The sequence below is a fragment of the Paramormyrops kingsleyae genome, chromosome 22 (genome assembly GCF_048594095.1).
Source record: "Paramormyrops kingsleyae isolate MSU_618 chromosome 22, PKINGS_0.4, whole genome shotgun sequence".
Taxonomy (NCBI): domain Eukaryota; kingdom Metazoa; phylum Chordata; class Actinopteri; order Osteoglossiformes; family Mormyridae; genus Paramormyrops; species Paramormyrops kingsleyae.
Genome location: NC_132818.1, coordinates 21,007,760 through 21,029,815, shown reverse-complemented (window position 1 = coordinate 21,029,815; position 22,056 = coordinate 21,007,760). Strand labels below are relative to the sequence as shown.

General features: G+C 41.3%; 2 protein-coding genes across 2 annotated transcripts; both read right to left on the bottom strand.

Moving 5' to 3' along the window:
- Nucleotides 1-33: 33 nt before the first annotated feature.
- On the bottom strand, nt 34-15,941 carry LOC111855978 (serine/threonine-protein kinase WNK4-like). Its single transcript, XM_023835539.2, has 17 exons — nt 15,509-15,941; nt 10,156-10,328; nt 9,300-9,520; nt 8,650-8,807; nt 8,255-8,343; nt 7,150-7,357; nt 6,137-6,476; nt 4,569-4,690; nt 4,390-4,463; nt 3,718-3,793; nt 2,832-2,948; nt 2,397-2,570; nt 2,156-2,186; nt 1,136-1,556; nt 660-859; nt 305-375; nt 34-183 (listed from the first exon to the last, which is right to left on the bottom strand). The coding sequence occupies exons 1-17, from the start codon at nt 15,893-15,895 to the stop codon at nt 181-183; spliced, it is 2,865 nt and encodes a 954-aa protein (XP_023691307.2). The 5' UTR covers nt 15,896-15,941; the 3' UTR covers nt 34-180.
- A 1,998-nt stretch (nt 15,942-17,939) lies between these two features.
- On the bottom strand, nt 17,940-18,990 carry LOC111856012 (interferon tau-3-like). The gene is made up of 5 exons (XM_023835603.2): nt 18,919-18,990; nt 18,751-18,834; nt 18,324-18,476; nt 18,146-18,235; nt 17,940-18,032 (listed from the first exon to the last, which is right to left on the bottom strand). The coding sequence occupies exons 1-5, from the start codon at nt 18,988-18,990 to the stop codon at nt 17,940-17,942; spliced, it is 492 nt and encodes a 163-aa protein (XP_023691371.1).
- Between the last annotated feature and the right edge of the window lie 3,066 nt (nt 18,991-22,056).

Below are 22,056 nucleotides of genomic sequence, written 5' to 3'. Positions count from 1 at the left end.
GGGGGCAGCAAGGAGGCACCCTGAGTCCACCAGTGGTCTGCAGTCCAGTAAAAAAAGAATCAGTTAGGTAAGGAGTCCCCTTTTTAGACTGGTGAGCCCCATCCTTCTGGGAAACAAGGGGGACGTCGTGTGATCAAAGGAGGGAACCACACAAGTCAAGATGATCCAGGCAAAAGCTGCTCACTAGAAAAGGCAGAAGAAAAGGACAACAAACATTTAAAACTGGAACTACGAAGGACAGGAATCTGTGTGTGTGATGTGGTGATATGAATGATGCCATTTAGCTTTGAGGTCCCATGCTCACCGTTTTGAAGGTCACTCCTTTGCTTGGCCTGTCTTGTGAGTTTTTCCGCACAGTCCCTGATGATGGACCACCTTATCAAGCCAAACAGTGGTATACAGTAGACAGTAATTAGCATATGCTTCATACATACAGGTGCCAGTCAACGCCCTTGTGGCAACACTGTTTACTATCCAGCTTCACTCTCAGACAGTGAAATGTTATGGGTTTGCTAAGTCTGGACCCACGCAGAAGGTAATGGGTTGAGCAGTTGGGTTGCACTGTGATCCAGGACTGCAAACCACTCATATCTCATCATTCTTTTTATGCAGTGTGTTCTGTAAAGGATGGTGCTAACTGAAGCAAAGGAGAAGCCTACCAGTGGGTGGTACAAGATCAAGTCTCAGTAAGCTGTTTTTGAGGGATGAGATGTAGGCTTTTGCCAAGTGCCGCTGGTGGTTGGACAGCATCGTAGCGGGGGAAACAATGCCTGCAGGGGGCACCTTTCCCATGCTCTGATAGAGTTCCTCAATCTCTTGCTTCTGGGTAGCTTGCAGTTCCTGAACCTCTAACTGGTGTCTGAAAACAGGCATTAACATTGAAAGAAAAACAAAACGTGAAATAGGTTGTTTTCAGAAAACTTGTACAGTACTAGTACATTACGGTCCACTTTTTTGTTTTAGTTACTTGGACATTCTATCCTGCTCTCTGTTTAAAAAAAAAGGGCTCAAAGCACGCCCCAAAGCAATCCAAGAGCACCATCTAGTGGTGTCAAAAAATACAGCAAATGGTTCATGAAGCTTCCATTTGGCCATTAAAAAGTATAAAGTAAGGAGTGGATTTCTAAGTACTCACCTGCTCCGAAGTTCCTCCAGCTCCTCCCAGATCTCTTCATCCTCAGTCTCTGTCTCATCGCTGCTCTGGTAGGAGCTGCCAGCATAGTTTATCCAAAGCGGCTGCAAGGTGACATTCTGCTGGATGCTTTCATCACAGCCACCCTCTGCATGGCTCTCTCCTGTTCCTTCACTGTACTGGCTCCTCTGCTCTGGCTCTGCTACCTCGCCTTCCTTTATTTGCTCTTCTGCTTCCATCATCCTTCTCACTGTGGTGCTATATTCCAAACTGTTCCTGGATATCTGACCAGAGAGCATCAGCCCAGTGTTCAGGCTCGCCTCCGAATCCTGTTGCTCCTCTTCGCTGTTCTTCGTCTGACTGGCCTGAGACGTGGAGCTTTTGTCCAGAGGGGATTTTGACAGAAAGGCTATGGTTTCCACATCTGTATGGGGTTAAATGGACATTAACAGTAAATGGATATATTAGCTAAAATAGAATAGAATAGAATCTTTATTGTCATTGTAGCAATGAGACATTGTACAACGAAATTAAAGTGCAATTCTCCAGTGCAAAATAAAAACACAGTCACTCTGAAAGAGCCTGAACGCTACTTTCTTTCGTACCTACAAACAAACAGTTACAAACAAACTACGTATTGCACTTGTTTCCTTAGCCAGTTTTGGCATGAAACATAAGGCTGTAATGTAACACTGTGACACGCCGATAGTGGTAATTTGAGATCATTATCATCACTGGTTTTATCATGCAGTTGATGTGTTTTGAGATTCAGACCGAATTGAAAATGTGTAAAATTAAAAAAGTGAGGCAATATACTGTGGTATTAGAATTGTGTAATTACTATGAAAAACAAAAAACTGAAGCAAATAATGTATTTTGCAAAGGACCACAAACAATAAGTAACATAACTAAAATAACTTTGAAAATGGTGAGCGTTCCTTTGCAGTCTAGCTGTTCTCGTTAACATTCTGCAGAAATTGATCCTATGAGATGCTGCATATATTAGTGTGAACGGCATCTCACCTTCACAGCCGACGGGGGTTTCAGGAATCACCTGTAGAAACATCATAAAAGCTGGCGGACTTCTTGCTTGTTTGTGTTAAATAGGTATATAGGTATGTATCTTCAGACTTAGCATAAAGACATTTTGCAAAAGTAGAGAAACCACATACTATTGTAGTATTGTAGTGCTTTGGTGTTCTATGTGCCAGTTAAATCAGGCGCTCATAGATGACCAGGATATAGAAGTAAAACACAGGCTGACCTGAGGGGCAGACAGAGTTCGGGCCTTTTTCACAGACAGCTTTTGGGAAATCCCTGCTGGGTCATCCTGGCCAGAGGGCTTTCTTCTCATGAGGGCCTCAGCCTTCCTGATGATGTCACGCAGGTTGAGGATAAACCCGTCCCATTCAGTTGGGAGTATGAACTTATTGTTGACCTGTGAACCATGAAGGGGACGCAGACAGCAACAAAGGGCTCGAAAGATGAGATACTGGGCCGTGAAAATAGTTAATCAGACAGTACATGTGCACTGTTATCTGTACTAACGCAACTTTTTTAACCTTCAACACTCAAACTGTGTATTTGACACAATTTTATCCTTATTTTAATACATAACCATGGTAATATAGCAACATCTTGTTTTCAGGTGAACACTCCCAGAGTTGATTTCCGAATCCTGTCGCAGGTGGGGGCTCACCATGACAGTGGCGATGTCCTCGGGACTGTCCCCGTCAAGGTCAAACTTAAAGGTCACCATTGTTTTGTTGTGAGTCTGTAACTGGCACTCCACCACACGGTCCTCATTGTCCGATAGCTGTGGACCAAGAGAGACTCAGCCTTCCAGTGACAGTCACCTTTCACGTTCAGAATTTAGGTGGGAAATTAAGTGTTAATTTTCAATAGCAAAATGTTTCAAAATCAAACTGTGGTAAAAAAAAAAAAAAATCACAATTCAGAAACATTTCCTTTTCACAATAATTCTTCATGTTGCCCTCTTTCTATATAACAGAAGTTCTGTATTTTAGTTATGTGTCTCAGTGTATAAATGTAACTTAAGACTACCAGAATACATAGTAGTGCTGGGTATATAATAATGAAGACTATTGATCATTGGTCTAGAAGACATTTGTAAATTGGAGACAGAAAATAAAGGCAGTGCCCAGGTTACGAAGGAGTTCCATTGCTTAAGTCTGTCTTTAAGTCGAATTTGTAGGTAAGTTGAAAAAAACATTATAGTTAATAACAATACGGTCAATATAATAATGAAATAGTAACGGTACTGTACTGTACCTTCATGTGACGAACTGCTGAAGACGCGCAATGTTTTCACGAGCGTTACAAAGTTATTCGTTATTACGAACCATTGCATTTAACCCGAAATTTTAGTATACTGCGCTTTATGGCCGTCCGTTCCTAAGTACGAGTGGTCCGTAACTCGGACATTCTTAACCAGGAGATTGGCTGCATTCACTCATAAATCTACTAATTGTTCTATGACCCTGAACAGTATAAGCAATTGAAAGATGGATGATTAGAAAGGTATTTATTATTTGGCTGTAACAGTATTATGGACAGACACCCACCCTGGTGATGTGTAGCTGAGGCCGGTTCCCCCCCCGGGAGATCTTGCCTTCCGTTAGGACTCCTTCATGTCCGTCACTGAGCATCAGGTTTCATGTCAGAATTGGAATCAAATACCTTATTTTTTTAATGACATCGAAAGATACTGGGTCTCTGTTAAGGACTGGAAATGTACCGTGTGGCTGTAGGTCATTTAATGTTAATTACTTGCACTAAGCACATCGTTTTGTTTATGCATATAATTTATTTTGTTGATTGTCCTTGATTGCTTTACGTGACACCCCAAAGTAAGTAGACTAAGCCAATGTTCTTCTGATTAATGAATCCGATTACGAATTCAAATCACAGACAGTGTTTCCCTACAGTTTAGTAGGGTATACACTCTATACCCCTATTATTCAAATCATGGTCCTCGAGGTCCGAGCCCTGCTGGTTTTCCAGCCTTCCTTTACCTGTGGGTCAGGTGTGAAGCCTCTGGCCAATCAGAATCAGCAATTATTAAACTAACTACCTGGGAGAACTGAAAACACGGCCTGGATTTGGAATCGAGGTCCAGATTTGAAGAGCCCTGCTCTATACTTATGCTGGGCCTGTGTGTGGGGGGTTATGTGTTCGCTCTATGTTCACTGAAAAGTCAAAAAAATAAATAATGTATAAATGATGATGATTGATACCTGTCAACGGGAGAGGAAAGACCGCTGCTTGATCCTGACTGACTGCACTCAGTATTATGGGACTCTGCAACACTCTAGGGATTTGCAAAATACGTTATAGAGAGATCAGAGCAATGCAGCTCAATATAAAACAGAAACGACTGACTCAGGAAACAACCTGAAATGACAAAGACACCCACCAGGGGGTAGCAAAGGGCTGGGATTTGTAGAGTTTGCTTGGGTGGGGCGGGACTTAGTGGAGAATGTTGAGGAGTGGGAATTCCCTCAGAAGAGCTCAGAAAGCCGTCTGTCTCACATTCAGCTGCCATAAAAACAGACACAGTGATCACATCATTGATGGACAAATAAAGAGGTGCTTTAACATTGCAAGTAATAATAATAATAATTAGTGTTGCTGTATTGCTTTATTTTGCACGACTAGATGCTCTATCAACATGTCAGAATTTACCGCAGTTCTGCTTTCATCCATACATACAATGTCATTTCATTTCATTTTTGCGAAAGGCTTTATGATATGATTTTTTTTTGAGCTAGACTGATACAACTATGTCAAAGGAGACTTAAAGTTTATTTCCGGTACGTTAGAGGGTAATATAGGAAGACGGTTATCCTCGGTAAGCAGCCACAAGATAAACCACAACACGTTTAAAACAGAAACTGACAGGCAATGCTAATTTGGTCACTTCTTTTCTCTTTCAAGTTTCAGTCTAACCTAATTTGAAACATGATTCAATGACGCCAAAAATAAAATTTAAATTTATGGGATTTTTCTTTTTTTTCATTTTCAGGCTGAATGAATTTTTATTTTCCATAAAATACTTGCACCTGTTAAAGAAGAATAGTTTACGCACAAAAGTATGTGACACGGGAATTTACCATATTATATATTATATATATTTATATTTATATATGTGTGTGTGTTTCTGGGTCATATAAGTAGGTGTGGTTACAACCAGCACAGGAATGTCAAAGCCAAATCATCAAGAAAAACAGGGACAAAAAAGGTATATAAAAAAAAAAGTCCAATATTAACAGAGGCATAACTTTATTAAGCTCCTGTAAGCCTGTAACGGCTGGCCTGATTGGTTCATTAAGAAGTCTCAGGTAGGCTTATTCACATTGTAGCACTGGCGGGGGTCACCGTATCCCAGCATGCTCGGCGGCAATCATAAACAGCCCCTGTCTGTGTCTTGTGAATAGCCCTTGTTATATCGTTGGCGTTGAAGGCTGTACTTCCCAGCTGTGGCGTGTACGTTGCCCCTGTCTTATGCGATCCCCGTGCACTACTCGCATGTCCGTAGCTTTGTGTAGCTTTGTACCTTACAGCTCAGCGTCTGACCCCCACGTGTCTCCCTATTATGTTCAGTTCGGTGCCCATTACATGCCTGCTACAGTCCTGTTCAGGACTATAATTAAGGCCCTTCACCTCCCTCGCGATGCCTCGGTCCGTCCGGCGCTGTGATATAGTAGATGCTCCGTCACCAGGAGCATTTTAATGCACGGCCTTGCCCACTGAACTATGCTAAAAAGAGGCCTCAACTAACCTTGTTTATTAAAATCTTAAGCCCACCCGTCGATGACTACACCATCGTACAGAACACTAGGGAGCTTCTAGCCATGTTAATGTGTCTTCTGTTAAGTACATTTCATTCTAGGGAGCAGGAAAGTAAAGGGTTCTGCTGTGATCCCTCTTTACACTCTGCTCCGTCAGTCCTGCGCAGCTGAAAATACCAAATTATGCTCTTACAAGTGAAGGGGGAGCAGCTGGGCTGCAGACTGAGGTCATGAGGATGTGCATCAGGCTCCTTGGGTGCCGAGCAGAGGAGTGGACTCATGTGGGAGTCTGCAGACCTGTCAGACGGGGGAGGGGCAGGAGCAGACACGGTGAGCATGGGCAGGATGCCCTCAGAAGCTGGGCCAGGAACCTTAGCAGCTGCTATCTGTTGCCCACGCTCCTCATCCCTTTCCAGCGTAGTCTTCCTCGGCCTGCTCAGCTTGTCCCTCTGCCGCTTGATGGCCGTCACCCGGTCACGGATGGATCTGGCCACGGGTTTGTAGTCGACCTCGGACACGAATCCTGAGACCACCTGGGGCGGACGAGGCCGATCGAGACAGTAGTGAGATCTCTGACCCAGGAGAAGCCGGAGACGGTACTGCACGAACGTGAGTCTCACAGCTGAAATTCATTTAATGAGAAATAAATGAAATTCTTCTAATGAATTCTGGAGAAGATTCAATATCTATGTACACTTCTAATGTACATTCTGTATTTGTACCTTTGAGGGTACAATTACTTGTCAATGGGGCTGTACCCTCAATGGTCTGCCAAGGACACCCCAGCTATAAGTAGATGTACCAGTTAGTCTAATTTAAGGTACAGAAATGGACTTTGATGAACATTTCTCTACCACTGATGGTGCATTATAGTTGTTTGTATCTTGGGGAACAAAACCAGGCTGCACCCCTTTTTATGACAGTGTATCTCCAATACTTCTATGTTGCCAAATAAACGAATGAATATACACTTTGAAATGCTTCTGCCCAAATGTCCAGTTTCCAGCCTTTAAAATGTCAGTTCAATGTAACTAATTCCTACACTGCACAGGTCCATTCCTACACTGCACAGGTCCATTCCTACACTGCACAGGTCCACTCCCGTCGTCCATTCTGCACTGTCACACAACTCACAGCATCAGATGGAGCCACACTCTGAGTACTGAGTGCTGAGTACTGAGTACTTTTCACATGAGTAGACCTCACCATCTCTTGCGCGACATCCTCAGGCACATCCTTGTAGAGATCGAAGAGGAACTCGATGGCGTTGTTGTCTCGATATTTCTTGGGGTCGTCCATGCGCAGCCAGAGCTTCAGGCCGCACTTCAGCATGTCGTCCTCCTCTGCCAGCTCCACGTGCATGCCGCCGTGCTCCTGGAAGAACGGGTGCTCCAGAAGGTCGTGGATGGTGTACCTGGGTGGCGTGACATGTGCAGCACAAGGACAAAATGACAAGGGTCATGAATGTGACTAACAGGGCACACAGGGCAGGAACTGTGACATACGTACAGTCATACATGAAAGGGTGAAACAAGGTGCCATGCCCCCCCCACACAGAGTAATACTCATACTCAGGTAGGTTAAAATGAGGCAAAACTACCCTTCCTAATTTTTTTTCTTGTGTTGTGCTTTTTAAGCTTTTTTGGATATGAAGATAATTGTTTTCTGCTGTTGCATGATGTTTATTATTTTTATACCTGATTTTTCTCATGTATTCAAACTTTATATGTGCACTTTAGATTCACTATATGGAGAAAATTACTGCGGCACATCCATGGGCATAAATTATGAGGGGGGTGGGGGGGGTGTTGTAAAACCAACCTATATAACCCACTGGACCCCCCTTAAATGGGAGGAGACCTCAACCCCTCCAATGCTCAGGCCAAAGTTATACCCTTGGACACGCCTCTCAGTTACTGGTTTCAGGTGTTTCATTCAGACCCTTCGCCACAGGTGTATAAAATCAAGCACCCAGCCGTGCAGTCAGGTCTACAAACATTTGTGAAAGAATGGGTTGTTCTGGAGAGCTGAGTGAATTCAAGTGTGGTGCTGTCACAGGATGGCGCCTTTGTAATAAGTCAGTTTGTGAAATTTCTTCCCAGGTACATATTTCATGGTCAACTGTAAGTGATATTATTGCAAAGTGGAAGCATTGAGGAATAACAGAAACTCAGCCATAAAGTGCAGACCACAAAAAGTAACAGAGCGGGGTCACCGAGTGCTGAGCCACATAGGCTCAGAATCAGCAAACCAACACTTTATAAAAATGAACACTATATAATACTGATATGACAAGGCATGCAAAAATTACCTTTCAGTTTTGTTCATCCGTATGCATCCTTCAATGATCTCCTGAAGCTCGGGGACTTTAACTTTGAAGAAGTTGTCCGGCTTGATTCCCTAAGCACATCATTAATTAACAAGAAAACACTGCATGGATAGCTGGACTGATAGGACAGAAACACATAGAACAGAAAATCCAGAAAGAATATGAAACCAATGAGGAACTTGAGAAAATTATACATCACTGTGTCATTGTGAAAATTTATTAGTCATTCTAGAACAATTATTTCAGTTTCTCTACTTCAGTAAAAGTGCAGATTCTGTTCTTTCTTGCTAACTTTTGGTTTGAAATGCTGCCGAAATCAATTTTCAGCTGTATAACAGAACAAACAGACCAGCTTTTCCTCGGACGTTCACACTCACGTTGGTGACCTTGCGGTAGATCTGGGCTGCATTCCGACACTCAGAGTAGGGGTATTCTGACGTGGTCATCTCCAAGATGCACATGCCAAAGGCATAGATGTCCACTGCCTCGTCATACTTTTCCTCATACATTTCTGGGGCCATGAACTCAGGAGTTCCTTAATTGGGGGGGGGGGGGGGCGGCATAATTTCATAGCACAGCTGCTATGAAGCAAATCTCTCCAAAGCATTTGGAATTCCAATGTCAGTGGTCACTAAATTCAGTTGAAGCCACCAAATTAATGTTGTATTACAATGTAGATCTTTCTGCACCAACTAAATACTATGACTTCACAGAGGTATTTTTTAGTAATGGCCAAAACAAGTTTCATGAACCATTTCCTCTATTTTCTGACCCCACTAGATAGTGCTGTCTGTTCAAAAAAGGGCTCAAAGCAAAGCAAATCAAGAGCACCATCTAGTGGGGTCAAAAAATACAGCAAATGGTTCATGAAGCTTCACTTGGCCATCACTGATATTTCTGCCTTACTGTGCAAGGAGTTATGGAAGATAGATGGATGAATTTAAAGAGAGTCTTAAATGCAAATATTCACTAATTTTCTGAGTGCAGTATTTGCTGATTTGTGGCAGGGGGCCTAGCGTGATCTTACCGATGACGCTTTTAGCAAAGGACGTGCTCTTGAGGGTGGCCAGTCCAAGGTCCCCGATCTTCACAGAGCCAGTGGGGCCGGTGATGAAGATGTTGTCGCACTTGAGGTCGCGGTGGATGATCGGGGGGCTGCGGCTGTGCAGGAAGTGCAGGCCTCTTAGGATCTGGCAGCTCCAGCGCTGCAGGACCTTCAACTTCATCTCCTTAAAGCGCTTCAGGTACCTTCAGGGTTCACCGGTTTATGTCAGTTAAAGGCCATATTTGGAATTAGCCTGAATAAACTCAGGCCTGCTGTGTAAGTTAGTTTATGCACAATGCTACACATTGGTAGTCTGTCTCTAACAGATAGGGCGACCAGATAAATCATGTCAAGGAGGACACTTTGAGCAACGACAGGGTTTGTAGACTGCAATTTCAATTGAAAGGACCTTGATTGCACTTAAGCATGGAGTTCTTGCCGTGTGGCTGATTAGTCAGTTTCCTATAATCAAGCATGTGTCACTAATGTTAACATGTAACAGCTGAACAAGTCTTTCAGTCAAGGAAACAAAGCACAATAAGAACTGAACTATTCAGCCAAGCACAGGAGACCTTTCAGTTTTTTAAAAAAGTCTGTGAAGCAGCTGAAAGGGTCCAGCCTTGATACCGATTATCTGGTCACCTTACAAACAGGCGTATCGGAAATACAATTCAGCAGCTCCAAAAGTCGTGTGGTTTTGTGTAACTTGGAAATGGACGAATCTCCCTGAGGGCCCCTAGATTGACATTGCTAGTGCCCTAGGATAGTCTATACATTAATCTGCCTCAGGTATAACCAAGCAGTGAGACGGTGTCACGTGATGAGGAGAAGGACTGACGTTTTTAGGGTTCCTGAGGTCATGAGCTCGGTGACCAGGATGATGCACTTATGGCCATTGACCGTGGACTTCCAGGAGTCATGGAAGCGTACGATATTGGGATGCTGCAGGCCCTTCAGCATCTCAGCCTCCTCGCTGAAGCGCTGCTTCTCAGCTTTCGTCAGCTTCTGTGTCTGCCGGGAGAAAGGAGGAAGGCCAGAAAATCGCTGCTACACACATCATACATGTGGCTCAGTGGGCTAAGCCTCTGGGCCTGTGATCACAAGGTTGCTGGTTCAAGCCAGGCCTCAGCATACCTGAGGGTCCTTGAGCAAGGCCCTTAACCCCCAGCCCCCTGGGAACTGCTATGGGTGGCTGCCCTCATGGAAAGCAAGATAGGGGATGTGAAAAGAGGATCTATAGAGTATCAATCAAACAGGGCCAATACTAGGATTTGATCTTCAATCCCCCCCGATTAAATTTTCCAAGAGGGGGGTTATGAAATGTATTTGAAAATACAGGACAAATTGCTCATTGGTTTTAGAGTAATTATTAGACAAAAATGAAATAAAGTAAATGCCATCAAGAGAGAAAATTCTAGAAGTGGGACTGAAGACCCATAAAGGAAGGAAGAAGCCCTTAATTATTGAGGAGCAGGGAAGAGCCAGGCTGCAGTTTGCAAAAAAAAAATAATGTATATTTTATACAGGCGAATACCCATAAATCAAGAAATTAGTGAAACTGAAAATTCTTAATTTTTTTCAGAGCTGTATGTAAAAAAAGGAACAGACAGGTATATGTGGGGTTTATAGGGTCATACAAATGTCTTCAGAATGAAAACATAAAGGTGCACATGTGACAGATAAGGAAAGCTGCTTGGAACAGATCAGTCTTATCAGTAGCTCTTAATATAACTTCATAACTTTAAAACAAAGCAAATAAATAATCACCTTTAGCAGAGAATGAGAAACGGTTTGGGTTCAGCCAAGCTGACAGAAGGCAAGTTAGTAACATTATTATGGAAACTGCAGATATTAAAACTAATTTTCTAGAACAACTAGGCTCCAATGACACCAAGGCATGTAGCTGATAACGATGAGATATCAGCCTGTAAATATTGATATTTCCATTAGAGCACCAGTGCAAGACAGGAGGTACAAGAGTGCAGGTAAAGTGGCCTGTTTTTGTACAGTACAGTCCCCAACATATCAAAAATACAGACATGATTCTAGTCTCTAAACAAGAATTGTGCATTTTGATCAGCCTTGATTCATACATGTTACTTCTGGCCCAAATCTATTATATTACAGTGGAATAGAAGATACTTATTTCTGTGTTTTTCCACCCCTCTGGGTTCCCCACTACTGTCCAAAAACAAGCTGAGGCTGACTGGAGATATCAAACTGCCCATAGGGTGAATGGTGTGTGAGTGTGTGTGTGAGTGAGTGTGTGAGTGTGAGTGTGAGTGTGCCCTGTGATGGGTTGGCGCCCCATCCTGGTTGTTCCCTGCCTTGCACCCGTAACCCCCTACGACCCTGAATAGGACGAGCGGTTACAGAAGATGGATGCATGTATAATTCGGTTGAGGGTTAGGGTTAGGGTTAGGGTTAATAGCGTGGACTGGTAGGGGGACAGAGCACTGCATTGTCATGCTCACTGTCACGCCGATGTTTCATTTCTGCAGCGTTTCCTCACCATCCCGACCCCCAAAGGAGCAGCGGCCGATGAAGCCCAACCGCTCATAGACGGGAACAGCTGGGTAGATTCTAGAGAATCAAACTGAGGAAGTGAGAGGCCTGCCTGGTGACACCGTCGATAGCGGATTCACGCCTACCAGCCTGTCGGTTTACCATTTTCACGTAGATGGTATCCCCAGTTTTGTTTTACGTGTTAATTATAATACACTGCCTTTATTTGGAATGGTACTGTTCTTTGTCTCTGTTTTTTCCATACGCTCAATCTCACTTTCAAAACTAGTGACAAGTTACGTAGTCATGATAGATGGATATTGTGTCTCGACACGTCACACGAAGGCTTTCACGGTTAAAAACACCAAACACATGAAAGCCTCAGTAGTGTCCCTAACCCTGGAATAGAAAATCCAATAACTGTTATCAAATGTTTTATGTTCTTCCAGTTTCAGAAATACATTACATATATGTAGTAGGTTCTTTCATCCAAAGTAATAAAAGTGCAGTTGACAGAGCATCCGGACCAGCTGAGATACACCGGAATTCTTCGCTATGTATATACAGTATCAGTCAAAAGTTTGGACGCGCCAAGCTGCCTACAAAGGACAGTGATAGAGTGTCGCATCACATGACCTGGCCTGACCTAGTCGCATCACATGACCTGACCTGACCTAAACACAGCAGAGATGGTTTGGGAGGAGTTTGACCAGAGAGTGAAGGAAAGTGGCCAATGAGAGCTCAGCATATACGTGGGAGCCCCTTCAGGACGGCTGGAAGAGCATCTCAGGAGGCGCCTCATGAAACTGGCGTAGAGGAGACAGTAGGATCAGCCAGTCCCTGGGGCCACTGGGGTTAAGGGCCTTGCTCAAGGGCCCAATGGTGGGATCACTCTGCCAAGCACGGGATTTGAACCAGCAACCTTCTGATCCCAACCCACAAACCCATGTTGTTTTATAGATTTATGTCTTTATAATTATTCGAAAACACAAAGAATGGTACAAATAAACCTTTCTATGGGTTGGTGTGTCCAGTCTTTTGGCTGGTACTATATAATTTCATAACAACCTAGTAAGCAAGCTCCTAAAGCAATAAATATGACAATATCTAGTGGCTTCCAGAAAAATGAAGGACTTACTTAACAAATGATTCTTAGCTCCCGGAAGTGGGGAGTATCCAAGTAGCCACATTAAATCTTTATATTAACACAGTAAAAGGGAAGGGCAAGTGCAAAACACTGTTTATGAGTACTCATGAGTACTCAAGTTAAACAGACATTTGGAGACTGGCTATCATTTAATTTTATGTTACTGTTGCTTTTGGTTCTCTGCATAGTATGCACTCATTTTATATTTGAAAAACCTTTTCTGAGCAAAACCTTAAATGTCTTCACCTTGTTAGCTATACTTTTGCAAATTATACATCGTATAATTGTAGATTCTGTTTGTCACAATTTTAGCCTGACCATAGTTTGTGACACAGTAATAGTAATAGTCCATTAGTAACAATGTAGCTTTATTTGATGCTTCCTGCTGCAACAACTGATCTGACAGCCGCTAATGATATGTTTATGATATAATTATGATAATAACAATAATAATAATGATAATAATAATAGTAATAATTATAATAATAGGGTAATGTTGCAATATAAAATTATAGTCTATAAATTTGTTACATTTTGTTGAGTTACAATGTCCACAGAGAATCAAAAAAGTAGTCATTCCAGCAGGAAGAGTGGCACATTTTACCACTAGCTCAGCCCTGCCCCCCAGTGTGCTGTCGGCACATATTACCTGTAGCACCCCCTGCTGGTCGACACGTTTTTATCGCCAGAACCCACCCCCTGGTTCTTCTTCATCCACCTCCCTGATATCAATATGCCTAAGGTAGGACGCCTGCTGCTGAACAAACTGCCTCTTGTTTTTTAATCAAACATGTATTGAAGTACGCCGACACCAAACCATTTCCTTGCCAACACCAAACCATTTCCTTGCTCTGCCATCCTTTACAATGAGGCAGTTGCTTGGTCTTGTCTAAAGCTGCACTAACCCTGGGACAGGAGGGGGTCCCACCTGCGTATGCAAACACGGCTCGGCATCTGGTGTTTGCTGTGATTTAGCACCCACTGTGCCGACTCTGTGCGTGGAAGGTGACCTTAAAGTCACCTTTCTGACTGATAAGCTGTTGTTGTGACTGTGTGCATGAGTGTACGTTTCCTTTGTACTCTGCTCCAATAAACAAGGCTTTTTGGTAACACTTTACATAAACCTGTCATCTATAATAAATTATAGAAACCTTCAAAATGTATTACAATGGACGGTATAAGAATTACAGCATTATAACATCTATGGACAGTCATAAGGCAATATTGTGTTGATTATCATGCTTCATAAGCATCAATGAAGCACTCATCTGTAATGCACTATAGATCAGATGGCTAGTTTCTTTCTTTGACAAGCGTAGGATAACCTAGGAAGGACAAAGGGATGGTTACACAAGAACGAAGTCATGAAGCTCTCAAGTAGTTAGGCCATAGAAGGGAATTCGCTATGAGAAAAAATGGGTTTCGGACAGATTGATATGAGGCTTGGCTTCTAGCCACTCACACATATATTTTTATTATAAATTGAATACCCCATGTACTAAGAAGGTCTCGAGGAAGGTCGACACTCCTGTGAGACACATGTTATCACATCCTTGAAGTCTCTCGTGCACTTATTAGGAGGGAATGAGTAATAAATCAAGAAGTAACAGAGGCAGCAGTAAAACATAAAGAGGGAAAGCAGAGTTAGAAACTCCCCAGGGAGTAAATAGCCGAGACATGAGAAGGTCACAGGTGAAGCAAAGGGGAGGATCCCCCAACCCCCCCCCCCCGATGGGGTGGTTTCAGCTTGCTTATCTGAAGTGTCTGTGCTCAAGAATTAAAGATCAAAGACCTTTGACTTGCCTTCAGGAGGCCCAGCCTGACTTCATGGGCCCCCCACTCTATAGGAGGGGGGGGGGACCTCACCCCGCTTTTCACAGGGGGCCCAGACTGCCTGGGTACTAGTATGGCTGCTAAGATAAACTCATTTTAATTTATGCAGAGTGCGTGCAGTGTTTGTGTTCATCTGGATACATTTTGCTATAATAATAGAGGAATATCAAAAATAAATTCAACAACAGTTGAACGTTTGGACAGATCTGCTGAAAATCATTTGTTTTCCAACAAGATAATGACCCCAAGCCCATCTTGGGGTTATGCAGTGAATATTATCCTGTGGACAAGGGAGGCAATGGAGTGCTGCGACAGATGACCTCCCCCCCCTCCCCCCAATCCCACAACATAAACCCTACAGAGTTACTTTGGAATGAGTTGGATCGTAGAGTAAGAGCAAGTTTTTGCGATATTTGTCATGTATTCCTTCATTGCCTCAAGGCGTTTACTCTTAGGTGAATAACACAGCTAAAATAGAGACAAACGCATTAAAAGCAGCTCTGTCCAGACTTTTGACTGGTACTGTATATAAGAAAACATACTTGTTACCTTACAAAATACTGCATTCACACTGGACATATAGATAATGTATCTTTTCCAGAAACATATTCTTTGTTTTACGAAAAACAATATTTATTACTATTGTTAAGAATCAAAGCACCGGGTAATTTTGATTGTTGGGTAAGATTGCACCTTAAATTCATACCTGCAACTCGCACCATGCCACCTCCACCGTGGTCTCCGTATCTAAGCCCCTATAAACAGTCTTGAACGACCCTCTGCCAATTTCGATGTTGAATTTAAGATACCTGCCGTCAGGTGAGGTCGCCACTGCTTTGGTCTCTAATTCATCCTTTTCTTCTTGTTCCCCTTTTCTTTCAAATGTGGCTGGCGATAAAACAGGATTTCTGCCGGTTATTTCGTCCTCCGAGTCTGAATTAATATCGGTTTTGTTTGCATCCGGCTCCTTCGCAGGCCACTTTTTTAGGAGGTGGAGGTGCTGAGGGCTTGGATAGCGTTTCACACTGATTCTTGTCCTCGAACGTAAGTCGGGAGAAGAAAGTGACTGGGACCCGTTATTTCCCTCTGTCATAGTTGCGGATTAAATATTTTCCTTTAAGATAGGTGCGTGGTAAAGTTGTGACTGCAGCGCCGTTGGGTTTATTTCATTTGAATACATTTCTACAGCTATCCCGTACTGGATACGCGGTTGGAAGTTGAATGGATGGCTGGCCAGATGGATAATTCCTTATCGAGGGAGCAGAACGCCACCCTTTCCTTAGTAACACTTTATCAGGCAAGAGCAGCTTGTCGTCCAGTCAAGTTGTTAGTACTGGAGTCTCTTAGGTTACCTTATCCGAAACATAATTATGACGTGTAATGCATGTGTGATTGACCTGCTGTGAGTTTCCGACCTGTCTTCGTGAATAACGAACGACGCTGGTAAAAAACGAGATTCGCGAGGGTTTAATTAACCTAAACCCTTCGTTATTCCAGAATTAACGAACAAACTTTAGTAGTATACTCTGCTGGTAGATGTTCCTAACAGGAACATCGATCCCACGTATTTCAATGGTGAAATATATCGCGCGGCTGGGGAATACCCAGGGCATCTTGGGGAACATGGCACAGTGCCAGTTGTAAATACGTGCACATGTAATAATCTGTGGTAATTAGCGTGTATTGTGTTGTATTTGCAATGCCACATGCGTGTAAATATGTTGCGTCTGGTAGTTATGGTGCTTTCTTGGATGGAGGCTAACCTGGAGGATGTGATATGAAATAAGACACAGCTGATCACTGCAGTTCTGTGTGACATTTACTCCACAGTGGTGTGGCTAGATCTGATATTACATTGGTTTTAGAGGTGAAGATAGAGATCTCCGAGATGTCCTAGGAGATGGAGAATAGGTGCATTGGGAGCTAAGCTTTGTACCTTTCTTGAGCATCCTGATGTCGCTGGTGCAGCAGGCTTGCCTCGACGGCAGTGTTGCAATCAGCCATATCAGGGAGCAAAGGAAACGGTGCGATCGGCCCTGACATGGACACGTCTGATCCTGCCACACTATGATGGCGAGAGAGCCCTGGAACCTTCCCTTTCCCAGGTCCAGGTAGAGGTGCAGCACCATGACTGCAAAAGTTCAAATAAAGAACGACGTAGATAACGAGGGGGTCGGGGCGTTAGTAAATTTATGAGCAAGATTACGAACTAATTTAGTTATGAATTAATCGATCTTAAGTGCTTAGCTGCTTAGTGTTGTCACGCCCGGCTCGTCTGATCCTCCTGTGTGCCACGCCCCCCTCGTTACCCCGTGTTACTTCCCGACTGTGATCGCCTGTTGCCTGGTATTTTCGGCTTGTCTTGTGTATTTAGTCCGAGTCTAAGTCCGTTTTCCCCAGATCTGTCATTAACGTTCGTCCTGTGATGCTCCTTGTCTACTTTAATAAAACCCTGTTTACCCGTATTCGCGGCTTCCTTAGTCTGCTTCTCCGCTCCATGCTCGTTCGCTCGCGCAGGTTGCAACAAGTGTTGCGAAGCTTTTGGAAAATTCACTACTATTTAGCAGATTTTGGTAACAGTATTTATTCGTAACACACAGGAAGGGTCAGTATTGAGAATGAGCAATTGAATTATCTATTATTATGAATTATTATTATATTTTAGAGCCTTTTGGTATTAATGGGAATCCATATAGGTTAATTGTTATGATAAACCAAAATATTTTATTGAATAGTGAATTCTCGTTTCAACAGTCATTGTATGAAATCAATCAGTATTTATTAGAAAATGTGCATGTTACAGGAACAGATGCCAAAAGACAAATAATTAAAACAATTAGCACGTGAAAATAAATATGAAAAAATACATTTAAATAAATAAATACACAACTTAAAATTTAATATGCTGCATACCTGGTTTCGCATTATATGTAGTTACTAATCCGAAAATAAGTTTTAAAAATGCGTAGAAAATATAAATATCTCTTGTATAGCGAATAATTGAAAATATAAATATATAAATAAATAAATAGGCACATAATTTAAAATTTAATATGCTGCATATTTGGCGTCACATTCTATGCACTCTGAAGTATCCATCGGTCATGATTTATCTGTTGTAGAGCGAAGAGTTCCCCCTATCGCTGACTGCTGCCGAAGAACTTGCTCAGATATTCTAGATTACGTAGCACCTCCATCCGCACAATTTCCCACGCGCAGCGGCTGTGTCCCTAAAAAAACAATGCATACAAACCAAGGGTTTCACTTTAGATACATATGTATGTTTATATATGTTTGTTTGTTTATTTATTTAAAAAGAAAACTGATATCTAATATACGTTACCTTATCTTCCAGAATACCGTTCAGCTTTTCAAAATATATCTTCAGGTTGGCATACTTGGTTTCAGAAGAACCGGACAATTGTTCTCCAACCTTTTGAAGGCAATAAAGAAAACTATTGATTGCAGTTGGTATTTAAACCTTTAGAAATTATTAACAAGAAGTGTTACTTATTACTTACGCAAAATTGTAATCTTTCTACTGTCCGATCTATCATATTTTGAAAGAGATTAAGCTGATGAAGGTCCCAAGTCGTAGAAGACAGGTCCTTCTTAAAAATGTTTTGCACGCTCTTCAGAGCCTCGTAAGCCATGGACAAGCGAGTGCTCTCATTCTGCAATACATATATCAGAAAACTGTAATGCAAACCAAGCAATGAATGTGATTATATCAGCGCATGTGCACGTTTTTAAGGTTTTACTGTCATGGTCCCTGACTGCTGTCTGCACGCAGAACAATGTAAAGTTGAAAGAACGTTCACAGCGTCAGAGAAGAAATTTAAAGACGGAAAAAGACAGCAAAACATGATATAACATAATAATAATAATAATAATAATAATAATAATAATAATAATAATAATAATAATAATGATGAATGGATAACTTACCGGTGTTTCATCAAAATGGTACACGGTGTCATCCAACATCTGTCCGGGATTCTCGTTAATGCACTCAGACGGAAATCTTCCGCCCTGTGGGGTAAAAATCAATTGTTTTACATGCTGTAAAAGACAATAATCCCCTACCATTTCTGCCCAAATAGACACGATGCTTACCATCTCTTCCAGCTTCTTTTTGGTCTCCTCAATCCGTATCTCCAGTGTGTTTTTCGTCCGCGTGCATGACATGGGACTGCCAGAGGTATAGTCTAATAATGATATAATCAGATAGGCGCTCAGTAGTTTCATCATCTTGCTTTCAATAAGTACTGTAGGCCCAAAGCTTAATCGAAATGCGACAGGCTTGTTTACTCGTACTGTTCCTGCATGGGGTTAGGTCTATACCTCCCAGGTTTATAAACGTTTCAAACTAAGAATTCCCCTTTGTGTTTCAGTAGCGAAAATGCTTACTCTACATGTTTTTTTATTCTAACTGACTGGGGTATTACTTAACCGCTGCAATTGGTTTCAGTGATGAAAATAAAACTATGAAGATTTTTTTTCAAATACAATTAATAAAAACTACATTTCGGACTTCCAGTATTTTTACTTATTGTATTTACGTTTTGTTGTATAAAGTAATATTTTATATTTTAATCAGGGGCGTCAGAAGCATTTTGAATGTGGGGGGGACACACTAGCGTAAAACTAATATTTTATGTTAAATGTGGGGGGGTCCAAACGAATAATTATAAAATGTGAGGGGGGCACGTCCACCTCAGATTTAATGGCGGCGACGCCCGTGATTTTAATACAATAATACTTTGTCTGTGACTAATCGCTCGATAAGGCAAATAGCCATGATCTGCAAAACCATAATCAGTTTATGGTTGTGATTTAAATTCATAAAAATAAATCCATAGATGAATTGTGTAGATGCCTGATTGTCATTAAAAAAATGTATATGTGATTTTGTAAATTTAAGTAATATCTTCTTGAAACATGCAGTCATTTTATGAACTATTTGTCTATATCTTGCTTCATTGTGCTAACTTTCTAATCATTATAAAACAAAAACCCATCAATTGATTCAATACTTTCATTGTTTAAAATTTCAGAACATCTGCTAGAAACTTCTCATGTTCTGATATACATTCTTTCTGACAATCATTTGGACAATCAAGTGTCACGATTGGACGACGAGAAGGAGTGACAGCAAGTAATATATTCAAAATAAAATGTAATCATATAGTATTAATATAGGACTAGGAGTAGGATGTGTTTCTTGGTTCTGTGCATTGATACTGTATGTAAAACATGTAATTGTGAAATGTAAAATATGTGTTTCTGTTTGTGCGTATATATGTTGAGTAGGTCTATATAGCACTGTTTTACATCTTCAATAATATTACAAATTCACGAATTATAATTACGAAATAGTGATTCTCCCTGCAGCTCTGAATTTCCTTGCTGCTGTTTTACTTACATCGTATTGTAACCCTTCGTGCTCTATAGTATGACATGCCTTTTTTCCATCTGATTTTTAAAGCATTAAATCAGTCTGGGCCAGGATAATATCACCTTTTCTATATAGTGGGATACCTGACGTGTACTGAGAAGTTCATATTTGCCTGATTGGGCATATTTCGGGGCCTGATTGGGAGTGGAAAGACGTTTGCGTTTGTCTCATTTTCTGATAAAATACACACATGCTATTACTGAATCTGCCCAGATATGTACTTTCCAAGTCAGTAGAATCGTGTTCAGTTAATACGAATCGAAAGCCAAATGAAGGTAAGCCTCGCTAAATTAGCCCCCTACAGGCGCAATCGCGTCATTGCATTCGGCTGCGCAGCATTTAAGGTGGACCGCAAAATAATAAGGAATAAGGAGCGGCGAATAAGGAGCCAATACCTACCTATAGCGGAAAACCCCAAAGCTGGCATCATTCATGCGTCACTATTTCCTTCATATAGGCCTATTTGTTTCGATTTTGTTTACGTATTCTCAGTAAGGGATGGAATTAATATATTGACGTTACATGTGCTTTTGGTTTAATTTCTTCAAATACGAAAAATTCTTTTCAGATTCGAGTTAAGGCAAAAGATCTGTTAACAAAAAAAAAAGTAGCCACAACGGTCACCGTCACCTTGTTAGTAGACGAATTAGGTTTTGTACATAATTATTTGAAGCTTAAATATTTAAGCTATATTATAGTAAATTAACCCTAACAATTAGCCATAAAACTATTTTTGTGACGTTTTATTAAGATGCATTAGTGTGCATAATTGCAATTGGAAATTAGTGCAATTAGCGCATTAATTATTAATATTTAAGCCTATATAAATTGCACCTTTGTGTATACGCAACTATAGTGAAGCATTACAGATAAAATCGATACTAATCTATAAATAGGGTACGAATAATATCAATAATTAGTATTTTATTGTAATGAAATCATCGTGAATTATGTCCACTATAATTGTGTTGTTTTTGGAATATTGTTTATCAGGCTCTGTAATTATTGGAACAATCGGGGACGCAGTACGGGCATGCATGGTATTTTGTTGCTGTGATGTTATTTATATTAAATATTTATATTTATATATAAATTATATTTAGGTTGTTATCAATAGTATTAATTTAAACGTACATAAAGATATGCGTGAAGTTCTGCATATCGAACGTGTTAAGACAAATAGGCGAACCAGGACATGTGGCCTACAGGCCAATTCAAAGTGCGGGAAGACGTTGCTGGAGAGCTCGTGTCTAAGCGGTATTGTTTGTGCATGGGACTTAAAAGTACGTTTATCCCTGAAATGATAGATTGGGATTTAGGGGTTAAACCCAGGGTCATACAAAAATGACACAAAGGTGATGCTGTTTAATTCGTTGATGAATATTTTGGTGAATTGTGTGACAGAATCCTGAAATCAAACTGCATTTTTCCTCCAATGTTTTTTTCTTTCAGTTAAAAAAAAAATCTTAAAATAACTATTTTTGGTAACACTTTTCTTCACGGGGCATAAATAATATAGTTATTATGCTATTGCTTATATATTAATTAACCACAAACTAAGTCTTAGTTACGTAGGCTACTGATCTGATGTCAATTCATTATTAATGAATCGTGACTCATGATTTACTTCAAGCAGTTACTATTGTTACTGTATCTGTCAATTCCACAAACCTTTGTTAACTACTTAAGGAACAAGTAATGAATAACACAACAAATACTGATCTCGTGTTTCCAGCCATCCATTTTCTGAAATTGCTCATCCTATTCATGATTGCGGTGGTCCGGAGCCTATCCCG

Coding starts and splice junctions, on each gene's coding strand:
- LOC111856012 (XM_023835603.2), bottom strand. CDS start 18,990: ATGTCATGCACGCGGACGAAAAACACACTGGAGATACGGATTGAGGAG. Junction 18,835..18,918: donor AAAAGAAGCTGGAAGAGATG/GTAAGCATCGTG, acceptor TTTACCCCACAG/GGCGGAAGATTTCCGTCTGA. Junction 18,033..18,145: donor ACGGTATTCTGGAAGATAAG/GTAACGTATATT, acceptor TTGTTTTTTTAG/GGACACAGCCGCTGCGCGTG.
- LOC111855978 (XM_023835539.2), bottom strand. CDS start 15,895: ATGACAGAGGGAAATAACGGGTCCCAGTCACTTTCTTCTCCCGACTTA. Junction 9,521..10,155: donor ACCTCAGGAACCCTAAAAAC/GTCAGTCCTTCT, acceptor TGAACCCTGAAG/GTACCTGAAGCGCTTTAAGG. Junction 7,358..8,254: donor CGGATGAACAAAACTGAAAG/GTAATTTTTGCA, acceptor CACGCCACCCAG/GTACACCATCCACGACCTTC.